We start from the raw sequence: 13,080 nt of genomic DNA on the forward strand, positions 1-13,080 counted from the left end.
GTAAGTGTGATTATTATTTTTCCTGGATGTTTATTCCTTTTTTTTTTTTTGCTATAGAAGTTGTCTCTTGGGTTTGTGCTTTGTTATGGTTTCCTATCATTTTCTCAAAGTACAACATTTTTAACAGCTAGAGAATTTGAGCCCTCAGAATGAATTTTTTGTTTCTTTTTCTTTCTTTTTATTTGTTTATTTAAGTGCAGGATAAAGTTTTTGCCCTGTCATATGTTACTTTGTTCTCCACTCTCTCTCCCCCCAGTGCTGGGAGACTTGTCTCCTCAGGACATCCCAGCAGGCAGCTGCCAAAGTCCTTCTCGTCTCATCTCTTGCAGAGTCTAGAGGGTAGACGAGCTTTGCTTATAATCCCTCAGGATGACAGAGGCATAGGTCACATCGGGGGGGGTGCAGAGCACTGACTCCGAGACGGGGGAGCTGGGCACAGAGCTGACCGAAGCCACCGAATCCCGGAAAGGGGATGGGGGCGTCAGCGCCGGAGAGTCTTCCAGGGTGAGCTTGCTGGTTGCTGGCTCCTCGTCCTCCTCCTCCTCTGGGTTCTTTTCATAGACGTATCCCTGAATGAGCTTCAGCTTCTCGCTCTCCGCTTCCTCGGCTGGGGGAGACAGGGGCTCCTCGCTGAATGTGGCCACCTGGAGAGGCGGCAGGGGTGGCTGTTGAGGCAGGGGGGGCTGGCAGGAAGGCTGCACCCCGTTCCCTGACCCAGGCACGGGCAGGATGGCGTTGAAGTCGGGGATGCCGGTGGCAAATTTGTTGACCACTCCTTGCAGCTGGTCCATGAGAGACCGCGGCTGCAAGGGCAGGGTCTTGGGGGGCTGCTCAGGCAAGAAGAGGTGGGTCTCCTCCGCTGCGGCCTGCAGCGGGGGGGGTGTCGCCACCCGCCTGTGCACCACCATGGAGGGGCTGCTGGGCTGGTTGAGGCGAATGGGCTCTCTGTCTTCTTCCTCCACCACATTGTAGAGAGTCTTACTGCTGATGTCGGTAAAAGTCAGGCTCTTGGTTTGGCCGTGGTAGCTTTTAGTGAGGGGTTTGATCACCGCTGTCTGATTGCACCCTGTCTCCTGGCTCTTCACATGCACTGAGAGTCTGTGCCACATGTGCTCTCCCTTGGGAGCTTGTCTTCCACCTGGTTCAGACCATGACACAGACTTTCCATTAGAACTATGAATAAAATAAAGATGGGTTTATTTGCATTTACATTACGCAGACATGGGCAGTATAACAAGCAAGCCTACAAAAATACTGATTGCTCTGCCTCATTAATAAGCCTCCCCCCCATCCAGTTCTTCGTGTCCTCCCAGAAATACTACAGAAGGAAACAACAGTGGCTTTTAACAGCAGCAATTACTGTGATTTTCATCCAAAGGCAATTACTCCCTGCTGGTTACCCACCCCACAGCCAGCCTGGAAAGCTTAGCCCACGGGAAGGGCTCTGGGGGGGCTGGCTGTGTTTCGAGGACTCTTGCTGTGTCATTTTTTTATCTAGGCTTGCTCACCCCACCTTGCAGAGGAGAATTTAAAGAAGAGGGGAAGAAAGTCACAGGAAGAGCTTTAATTAAGCTTGATTTACAGCTTATAGGAAATATTTTCAAACGGTTGGAAGAAAAACAACCCACAGCCTTAGGCTTTGGCACTCTGGGTAGAGGGAGGAATATTACTATACCCTCCTTTCCTTTTTATTTCCTGGCCTCCCTTTGCACTTAGGAATAGATCAGCTATTACAGAAATTAAGGACCCACACGGCCTCCATCAGGTAGGAGGCAAATGCGCTTCTTCACAAGCGACTATTATTTACAAACCAGGATAAAATGCTGGGATGGAAACAGTTAGTTTGTGTGGGTGGAGGAACAAACAGCGACATGACCATGCGGAGTCAAAGCCTTCGACTCCGCACATGGGCTGGATCCCACCAAAATGCTGTGCTGTTTGGCTGGGTGAGAACCCGGGGCTCAGGTCTGTCCCTGAGGGATTGTAGTGGGTGTTTTGCATTTCCCTTTACCTTCGCAGGGAGCAGCACTCAAAGCAGAGTGATCGCTCATTAGCAGCTGGTGGGACAGGGAGCTGAGCAGTGCTTAAGAGGACCAAGCAATTGTTTAATTGCAGGCCAGGCAGTAGGGAGCATTTACGAATTATAATATACATCACCTGGGTGGAAACCAGAGACAAATTTTAAGGTGATTTATGCAAAGCAGCCTTATCTCAGGGTTCCACCCCTCAGAAGTAAACAAAGTATTGAATTTCAGACCCTGTGATGGCAGGGCAGGGGGAAGGCAATCTGGGTGGGAGGCTGGCAGAGCAGCATTGCCTCCTTCTCCTGCCCATGCCAGGGCACATCGCTTCCCTTACATGCAGCTTGCAATATTGTTGTGTGTATTTTCTTTTTCCTTGCTCAGAATCCTGCACTTTTTCAGGGAATAAATAATTACCAGTTGAATTTTATAAAAATATAATGACTTTGTGACAGCTAGAAGAAACTGGTACAGCACAGATATTATAAAACTAGAAAAACAGAAAAGAAATGACAATGTGGCACTTCTGTGCTGAGCAGTAAATATTCCTGGAGAAAAAAAAAAAAATTGAGATGGATCCAAGCTGGGAAGTTCAAATCCAGACTCCGAACACTGAACCTGTGACTCACCACCTCCATGGGAACTGGCTTACAAGAACAGGCCAATCCAAAAAATTCATAACTCCCAAAAGCATGTAGTTGGTTGAACCTGGAGCTGTTGGGATTTAGAGCTTTAACCTAGAGGGAGAAAAAGCCAAGTTCCCAGCTGAAGAATATTATAGTGCTCAGTGAAAAGATAAGAATGAAGGTTTAGTAGCATTCCCGTTCTTATCAACATGAGCTGTGGTATGACTTTTTTTTTTGGAAGTGCGATAGAGATAAGCAAATGAATGTAACTGTTGGGCATGAAAGATTTTTAAAGTAATATTTTAACATACCAAGATCTATACACTCTTCACACAAAAACACATTTTATCTGCTTTGTCAAAACAAGTCTCTTCTTGTAGAGAGGAAAATAAGTCAAACGCTCTCATATTCTGCTGATGCTATAGCTTACAAATACTGCAAAGGGCTATTCTGAAAAAACCGTGATGATTACCTGCTGTCTCTTATGCTAAGTCCATTTCTGCATCATTTACTTCTTCAGATCAAGCTCTGGTGCGTCATCTCACTTTTGAATCCCTCCTCACACCATCTGTTTAGTCTTTATCTCGTTTTGTTCCCAAGATTTTGTATTTAACATCAAAGGCAAGCATTGCTATTTTGAGGAACTCACTACCTCTGTCTTCAGATCTTCTTCCTATTCAGTTCATTTTTCTCCTCCTCACTCTCAAATTCTGCTCTTCTGACTTCTTTCTTCTGTAGCACTCTCCATAATGTACTTACTCAAGCCCAAGTCAGTGGCCATACTTAAGTCAGAATGTGCTGGGACTGTGATACCCAAATGTGAAGAAACTGCTTAATCAGGACTTGTCTGTTACCAACTTGCTCTACGGGGAAAGCTGGAGCTGCTGAAGCTCCCTGCCTCTGCTTGCCAGGCCTTACTGTCCATGACTCAGATGGCCTTGTGACAAATAGCTTTAGAGCCACAGTGGCTCGACATGGGGTCAATCTGGTGATTTCCACTGGGAAATCTCTCTTTTCTGTTACTGTTCTCTTCAGCATCTCGTTCCAGCTTTTCCCCTCAACTTACTCTCCTCACTGTGTCCGTGCTCGCAGCTAATGACTTTGAGTCACCTTTGAGATGGAGTCACAAGACTGTCATAGAAGTACCTGGGCTCTGTCTTGCTGGGCAGCTGGTAGGGAGTCACACCAAGATTGACACACTCAGGCAGAATTAACAATTACCATGCAAGAAAAATGCTTGCTATCCTGGAACAAAGACCAGCCATCTTGAATGGCATTAATCACCACTTAGAGTGAAGAGGGAGCTGGAAAATCTCAGACCTGAACTAGGTCTTGGCAAGACAGGAGTCAACTCACTTGTGCAAAGCGATGATGACAATCCTGACTGCATGTGGGATGCATGGTCACCATTCATTAAGTGATTGTCACCTTCTTTTTTCAAGGAAGCATCCGTGGGGGAAGGTGAAGATCAAAATAAACTGCCTGGCAAAATGGTAGAAGGGATGATTTTTCCCCAGAAGACAGGAGAGGGCACCAAGCCAGATCACAGTTGGCACATTGAAAATGTGATGTTCAATTGCAGAGTGATGAGGTGGGACTAACTACTGTTTTCTTGCTTTTATCAATAGGATGGTTACCCATTTCATGTCCATCATGTATTTATTTGCCTTTCCTAACTGTCTCTCTCCTATATACAATTTCCCATAGGATTTAGTCTTCACACTTACTGCCTAAAAGCGAACTCCTTAGAGTCTCAAGGGTTCTTAAAGTTTGTAGCTGTGTATACCCAGTGTAACACTCCAAGTGCTATTTCTTCCACTCCTTGCATCTAGCCTAAATGTTCAGACAGTTTCTTGGATATCCTATCAACACATAAGATGGGCTTGCTTTTGCTTTATAGGCAAGGAAATACATTAATTTTAGCTGCTGTTTCTCAATTTTCACCACAGCTTTGCCTAGGGTTTTTGTATTTTGGGGAAAATTGATGTTAAGTGTACTTCTTGTGTGAATTAGTTCCATGAGCAGATCTGTCGCCTTTTTTTTTTAATTCAAAGTGTTGTTTTAGTACATGCATCGATCTTTACAACGTACTCTCTGCATGACTCTGTGGCAGTCATTTTCAGATACTTTCAGCTGATGATGCCAGAAAACAGCTTCAAACCCTAATAGTTACTTGCAGGAAGTCTTTAAAGGAACTGATGTGTCCAAATCTGAGACTATGGTCAAAAATACCCCTGCCCAGCTGTAGGATATGCCTACAGCTTGTTAGATGGCTCACTCTTGTTAAGTATTTCCAGCTGCCCAAATTCCTGCTCCTGTTTCTGAGTAGGACTGCTTCAACACAATGCAGTCACAGGCCAAGAACAGAGTCCTGCTCCTGCTCACAACTGGGGATGTGACCTTGTTGGATTCCTTGGAGCAATGCTGACTAGAGCATCCCACAAAAGGTAGTTCTTTCTGACACTGCAAAGTCCTGAATGTGTCTTGCTTTAGACATTGGATAGCAAAGGGTTTTTTACATCTTAGAGACTGAATGCTCCTGACGTGGAAGATTGGTCTAAGGTAATCTAGTCTTTGCAACTCTCATCCACTCACCAGCAAAGCTATAGCCTAAGACCCAGAGCGTAGAGTATTAGATGAACTTCCAGTCCTGTGCACCTGAGCCTTTGTCTTTTTTGCCTTGAACACTTTATGCATAACAACCTCTAACTGATGCCACATGAAGCAGTTAAACAGAGTGATATCTGCTCTGATGAGGTTAACTTTAGGAACCGACACGTTGGGAAATGGCTCCTCATCTAATGTAGTGCTTGTCACTGCCAGAGTGAAACAGCTGGAGATGCAGTCAGGAAAACTGCTCAAGAAAGAGACCTTCCAGTTAAAAAGGAAGGGAAATTTATTGATCTGTTAGAGTTCATCTCCTGTTTCATCCCTTTAGGATGCCAGAGTTGTGGTCTGTTATCTATTCCAAGGGGTCACGAGCTGAAGGAGCATCTTAAGCTTGCTGAGATGAGGCATACAGTCATTTAGTCCAGGCCTGGTGATGTTAGACAAGATTGGGAGCACAGATTTATGATATAAGGCTGAGTGGTTTTGTTTGTTTGTTTGTTTTTTTGTTGTTTTTTTCAAGCAGCAATAGCTATTAACCAGTGGAAGAAGTTATAGGAGAAGTGATATATGTTCCCTTTCTTTCGTTGTCAGACTGATGCTTTGGCCAGACCTACCACCTTGTAGTCACTATAGTAACTGAAATGCCACAGCCAATAGAAAGCATTGGGATAACCTAGCGGTCCCTTCTATGAAGCTAAAATCTCACAAACATCCAATGCAACCTGACAAGGGCCTATCAACTTTGTCAGCAAATATTAGGTCCAAAACAAACCCTGAACTATCTTATCAGCAAGCAAACAAGGTCAGTGTTAGGTACTGCCCAGTCAGCTGGGGATGTTCCCACCTTCACAGTGACTGGCCATCTGACAACGGTGCTCCAGAAAGCATCACTGGATGCTTTCTGTCTGTCCTGTGCACTTTCTGTCTGACTGTCCCTGTGCACTTACAAAGATGGACAGCCTTTGGAGACAGCAGGAAGGAGAGCAAAGGAAAGGCCCAAACAGCAGTTGCTGATGGATGCCCTCCTAGGGAAGCCAGCAGAGGAATTTCTGACCTGCTCACAGAAAGGCAGTCAGCCATCCACAGGCTTTCTCCAGCCCTGCAGTCATGTAAGCAGCAGTAATGAGCTTGAGCACAGCTCTGTCCCTCTGCGACCTCACTGTTCCTGGGGCCCAAGGTAACAAGCTTAAAATTTAAGGCTTGTACCTGCACTGCAGCACATTGCAGGTGCTTTGCTGATATCCCCATGGTCTCCTTCCAGGTCTCCGCTTCAGTAAGGACACTGGGGCATGAAATTTGATTAAGGGAGTAAAATGTCTTTAATCCAGGTTAGTGATATCTCCCAGACCTAAACAGGACCCTTCTCTCAGAGCCACAGCACTCAGCGCTGTCATGCGTTAGCAGAGGTGGCCGTGCTGGTTAGCATGTTCCTGCAAGCCTGAATTTTGGAGCATTGCTTCTGGGGACTCATCTCTTTTACTAACCCAGGCAGGTTTAACCTCCCTGTGGCTCACCCAAGAGTGAGCCACAAAAAACAGTGTCCCAGTCTGGTGTATGCTCAGTTTTTTTGCCTGATAACCATCAGTTATTATCACCTAAAAGAAAAAAAGTATCACGAACAAAATTTATTCTTAGTTCATTTACACTGTAATCTCTATCTCAGTGATAAGAGGACCGTATAACAGTTCTCACAACGTGACTCCAGTGCTTTCTGTGGTGCTGTGTAATTAGAGCAAAGTTTAACATCCCACTGGTGTTTCTGGAAATTGAAATTACTGAACTAACTTTTCACTTTCATTCCCCTCCTCTTTTTTTTTTAGGACAAAATAGCCTTGGGCATGGGACACAATGTTCTATGTAAATTAGAGACCTGCTCTAAATGTATGATGGGAACTGCTACAGAAAATTCAGGAAAACATAAGGCGGTCAGGCTGTCTCACAGGGACAGAACCTGATGAGCCGTGGGGTTGCTGTGAGCACAAGCCCAGAGCCGCCTTTCCAATCCCGTCTTGCCCCTGGCTAACAGTCAGGTAAATCTAACCTAGTCATTTCCTTCATTAGCTACTCTGCTGCAAAAACTAAATATTGCTTTGATCTGATATACTCACAGGCTCTCTAATGTACATCAACCCTATTTATAATAGATTTTTTCTGATTTTTTTTTCTTTTCTAAATTGAAATGTTAATATTATGCAGTCCGTACCGTGTATGCAGTAGCTCTGCCTAGCCTGAGTACCCTGTGACATGATTCTGGTTTCCATCCACAGGGTCCCCAGGTTGGGGTCAGACCCTCCGGCAGGATCAGAGGGTATACCCCCTACCCTATTTCTATGTCCTGGTCCCCTAGACAAGGAAAGCAGGAGTCAGGAGTGGGGTCACATGCTTTATGCTTATGCTATGATGAACTAGGTTGCTGCTAGGTTCATACCTGGTCCCAAGGACAGGGGACTACTCCCATATCCAGCAGCTGAGATACAGCCAAATATCCCTAAATAAATAGATTTATTCACTTTGGGACTTAACAATTTTGTATATTACATAGGCACTTTTATACAGCTGTAAATTTGGGATGGAGAGATGCTCACTGAAATGTTTCAATGCAGTTGAAGTCCTACAACCTTAGTATGTATCACAGTTCTTACTTACCTAGCTCAACAATGGGATGAGAATATTACATTGATAATGTGTATAAAGGGCTGTCTACCAATTATAGTTACTAGTATTAGTTTTAATTTATCTGAAATATAGAAGCTATGTCCAATTTCAGTCATCCATCTAATTATTAATGAAGAAACTTCTGGTTCAACTTCTGTGTTTTGTTGTAAGAAAAACTAAAAATAAGTTACTACAAATAATCTGGAGAAACATATTAGCAGAGTTTGCAAATCACTGCTTGTGATCTGTTGGCCTTGACATTATGAAATTGTTATCAAAAGTGCAGAGTGGTGCTTCAGCTTGTAAACTCTCCATTAAGTATTTTGAAAACAAATAAGAAATAGGTACTAATGTGTGGCTTGGAGAAAACAACTTACTCTAATAGATAATACAAAGTTCAAGATAATAAACAGTTTGTCCCAAACAGTGAGCAAATTATTCCAGTCTTTAAGAAATGAAGATCAGAAACCTGCAAATCAAAGTGAAATTAAAAGTGCTTTTACTAGTAAAAAAATTTTTAAACTGTTTATTTTGTTATCATTAATAAGTAAACCCCACCTAATATTCAGAATGAATACATCCTGAATGAATCACCCACTTGTGTCATTTTTTTAAGGATTTTGAAGTTAGTGCATGGAAAAAGCATGATGTAAATCATCATAGATCCTCTGATATCAATAGAGGGGTAACATTCGTGTTACCTGAAGATGTGTCTCATGCTGCATATCTGAATAAATATATATGACAGTGCAGCCAATGACAATACCTGAACCTAAGCATTTATCCAGACAGGCTCAAAAAGCAGCACAGCTAAGAGAACCCGAAAACTGAAAATTGCAATGGGTTGAGCAAAGGAGCCTGGAAAACTTAGGAAAATAGGAAGAAAAAAACCCACTCTGCTCTCATGAGACCCCACCTGGAGTACTGTATCCAGCTCTGGGGCCCTCAACATCAGAAGGATATAGACTGGTTGGACCAAGTCCAGAGGAGGCCACGAAGATGGTCAGAGGGCTGGAGCACCTCTGCTATGGGGACAGGCTGAGAGAGTTGGGCTTGTTCAGCCTGGAGAAGAGAAGGCTCCGGGGAGACCTTATTGCAGCCTTCCAGTACCTGAAGGGGCCTACAAGGGTGCTGGGGGGGAATTTTTACAAGGGCCTGTAGTGACAGGACAAGGGGTAATGGTTTAAATTGAAAGCAGGGAGGTTTAGATATCAGGAAGAAGTTCTTCCCGGAGAGGGTGGTGAGGCACTGGAACAGGTTGCCCAGAGAAGCTGTGGATGCCCCATCCCTGGAAGCGTTCAAGGCCACGTTGGATGAGACTTTGAGCAACCTGGTCTAGTGGAGGGTGTCCCTGCCCATGGCAGGGGGGTTGGAACTAGATGATCTTTAAGGTTCTTTCCATCCAAAACACTCTATGATTCTATGAAAATGGTAGAATGAGTCATTTCAGAAAGGTGTATGGGGGTGCAGCTGAGACAAAATAGTCTGCAGAACTGAAAGGCTGTGAAGATCAATAACCTTCAAACAACATTGCATCAAAAGAAATACCATGTTAAAAGATCTAGAGCTGCTCTTGAATAAGAAATACTAATTAATACATTTTTAATATAATAAAGGCACAAAAGGTAGCCCATGAATCCTGTGTTCCCCACTCAAAAGCACCACACCATGGTACAGAGATGAGGAGGTATTTCCTATGAATGCAGTTTAATAGAAGTTAAGATGGTTGGAGATTTGATCTTGCTTTTTGTAATCCTCGGTTGTTCTGATGGAAAATTATTTGGGGCACCATGTTTTCTACCAGAAAGATATCGACAAACTGGAAGCTGTGTACAGAACAGCAACAAAAAAACCCATCAGGAACAGAGAAGAGAGTGTGTGAGAGAAAGCTAAAATAGCTGAATGTATCCAGCTTGATGCAACAGATTTTGAACACCGGAAAAGCATTAACACTGAGGCTGGAAGGTATTCACATGGCATCTAGATGCATCACTTAATGCCCTACATGAAATTATGTAAGGGAAAAATTATACTGAAAATCCAGAATATTTCCCAGTCAATAGGTATATCAGAGCAGGCATAAATTCTAAAGGCCTGTTGCTCTGGATATTTGCTGCCAGAAAGTGTGCAGCTTTTGCAGACAGAGGTAGCAGTCAATGAGGTCTTTCTCCCACTATGACTTGTCAGATTCTCTGGCATGCTTGAGAATTAAATAAACTCCCAACAGTGTAAACAGTGCTTGAAGAGTCATCAGACTTGCCCTAACATGCCAGAATTTTGGTGCAAACTTAACCCAGTTGCCACAGGAAGCTTAGTCATGAGGCCCTCGTTTGTAATATACAGCTCTCCCTAACATGCTGCAGTAGATAAAGCAGCCAGTAAAGCCTGTGGGTTTTCTGGGTGTATCTGCAAGTTTCCATGGTAACAAATGTGCAGCTTCAGAAGAAGAGAGTCCTGAAACTCAAAGCTGATGTTTCTATGTATTTTAGTATGATGATAAATTTTTATTATTCTAGAGTTTCATGATTCTGGGTTTCTGGCCATCTCCAGGATCATACGGTGAATGGAGATCAACATTACCATAACCATCACAATAACCGATGCTGACTATTGTCTATCTCAAAACAAGAGTGTTTCAAGTCCCCACATCTATTTGCTTGTAACTGGAAAGTGAGGGAAACCATAGCCCCCATGGTGATTCCTAGAACCTTGGGGTAGCAAAGCAGGGCTTCCCCAGGAAAATCCAGACTCGTGAGCTGCTGCAGTTCTGGTCACTGAGGTTCGGGCATGAGGCCAGGCAGTGGTGATGGGCATCTGGTGATATGACAGACACATGCCTACTGCTCAGCCTGGGCTGCGTGGCCACGGAGAGCTCAGGCAGTCAGCCACTGATGGAGGATGGGCCTGTCCCCTGGCCGTGGCGCAGCACTGCCAGGCCTCTGAAGCATCGGCCCTGGCTGGAGGGAGAGGGAAATCTGAGGGGCAGGGACGGGAGGAAAAGCCAAAAAAAGCAAGCTTCATGCTCAGCAGGTCTGAAAAGCTCCACTTCTTTTTAAAGTCATCCCTATCTGTGCTGCTGCCACAAGCATTTGAAGTCCCATCGGCTGGTTGGAGTCCTACCACAGACGTTTCCCAGTGTGGATGAGGATTTTTTTTTTTTAAACTGAAAAAAAAAAATCCCAAGCATTGTCATGCAAAAAGCAGGAGGTTCAGCCTTTCCTGTGCTCAGGAGTTTTACAGCTTGTGCCCATGCTTTTTGAATATAATCTGTTGTTGCATTCGCCTTTATTTTCTTCCCAATGGCATGCCTGTGTTGGCCTCTCGTTTCATCATTGGTCTTTCCAGACAATTGGCAATCTGTGCCCTGGGAATCTGCAGCACTTGTTCCAGATCAGAAAAGAAGGGCATATTGTTGTTGGACTGGGAGCTAATAACAAAATGCTTGTACTGCTCCTTACACTGGCTTTGTGAAGTTTTTCTTTCAGGGTGACAAATGTGGTTGCTGCATAGGCCCTGTAAAATAATCACTACAGCTCCTAATCTATGATGTATCAGATGTATTGCTTCTGATGTGCAAATCAGAGGGGCAGATTTGATTGAATTAACATCATTCCTACCCGTCACAAATAGCATAGACTGTCAGAGGCATATACAGGGCTAAAATTCTTTGTCGCTGATTAGAGGAACTGTACAGCCTCTCTGTCCCTACAGAGAGAGCGCTGCTCAAAATGCTGTGTCAGTGGATCAGAGGCAGCTTTCCATCTAGCCACTGCACAACCTTCCCTGGGGCAGGGAGCAGGACTGTTTCACATCTGCAGTTTATCAGATGGAAACGAGCATAAATCTGTCCTGGAAGAAATGAGACGAGGCCTTTCTGCAACAGCTAGCATGTTTTCTGCGCTGGGTTTGTGTTTGCTCAGAGGGGGCAGCATTGGCACTTCTCGGTTGTGAAGAGCTGAACTTTGCTATTGTTCACTGAGCGGACAATCTGCAGAATCTGAACATCCTTCTGAAACCGTGACAGGAAAACGCATCTCTGCTATTGCTTAAAGATACTTCAGGGTGACTGTTTGTTCCTAGGCCAGACTCTGCTGTGCCCTTGTGCCATGACCAGGGCCTGCTCGTGATTTCCCTGTTCTGCGAATCCCACCAAACCAGTGTTTTCTGTGTTCCCACTGCTGGCTTTTCAGCAGCAGCAGTTCACTAACAAGCACAGTTAACAGTAGCTGTGCACAGCAAAGGGGTCTTGCCCCAAGACAGCCACTAGATAGTTGTTTAAAGCACGCAGGATAATGTCATCTCCATGCAAAACTGGAAAAAAAAAAATGTTGGCTAAATGGAAAAAGAAGATCAAATTAGTACCCCAAAAAAAAGAAAAAGTATCTGCAAAGTTGTAGGCATTTACAAATAAAATTGAAGGATTTTAAAAAAATAAAAGCTGCAAAAAAATATTGTTCAGTGTCCTCTTCATCACATCTGGACAATCAGATTAAGGCGTTGTGCAAAACAGGGGACATCATAACCAAATTTCCCATCTTTAATGGCATGCACCACATTTGTCCCATCATTAGACATGATAAAATGAGAAAGAGAAAGCAAGGGGTAAAACCACTCTTTGTCATGCAGCTTCTCTTACACATTCACTGCAGTGTGGGATTTTTCAAAGCTGCACATGTGCCGACGGACACTGGCTGGTGGGCGAGAACTCTGGCTGCCTCTTCCTGAAGATTGAAAAGAAAAAGACACCCAGTGAGTGGTTATACACATGTGCACACATGGTGGCTATACCACTCAATAGGGTGCCTGTCCCTGACCTACGCCTATGGGTCACTGCGGGCTTCCCCATTTTGCCTCCTCTTACCCCTTGGGCTAGCCACCTCGACTTGCGCACAGGTTTCTCCTTGGCTCCAGCATGGTACTGTTTAAAAGAGGTTTTCATGGTGTTCATCCCTGCTTCCTCCGCTGAGCCCTGATGCACTTGACATACCAGATGGCTAGGGCTGCTGTGCATTTAGCTGTCAGTGGGACTTCTCCCCTGGTATTCTCAATGCAGGGTGAAATGATGAAAAAGGAGCATCTGCCTTTCGCATCTTATTTGCAAAAGCATTGCCAAAAGGTTTTTTGGGGGGAGTTGTTAATATACAGCTCCTGCTTTTTCCTGCGTCTCT

General features: G+C 44.4%; 1 protein-coding gene across 1 annotated transcript in view; it reads right to left on the reverse strand.

The window, feature by feature from the left end:
- Positions 1-332: 332 nt before the first annotated feature.
- GRM1 (glutamate receptor, metabotropic 1) overlaps positions 333-13,080 on the reverse strand; it is a gene marked incomplete at its 5' end in the record, with an annotated part of 67,975 nt that continues 55,227 nt past the window's right edge. Inside the window, one exon of the mRNA XM_010159294.1 lies at positions 333-1,173. Within this exon, the coding sequence (XP_010157596.1) occupies positions 333-1,173 (841 nt within the window). The remainder of the gene's footprint in view (positions 1,174-13,080) is intronic.

This window comes from Eurypyga helias, unplaced genomic scaffold (genome assembly GCF_000690775.1).
Source record: "Eurypyga helias isolate BGI_N326 unplaced genomic scaffold, ASM69077v1 scaffold16179, whole genome shotgun sequence".
NCBI lineage: Eukaryota > Metazoa > Chordata > Aves > Eurypygiformes > Eurypygidae > Eurypyga > Eurypyga helias.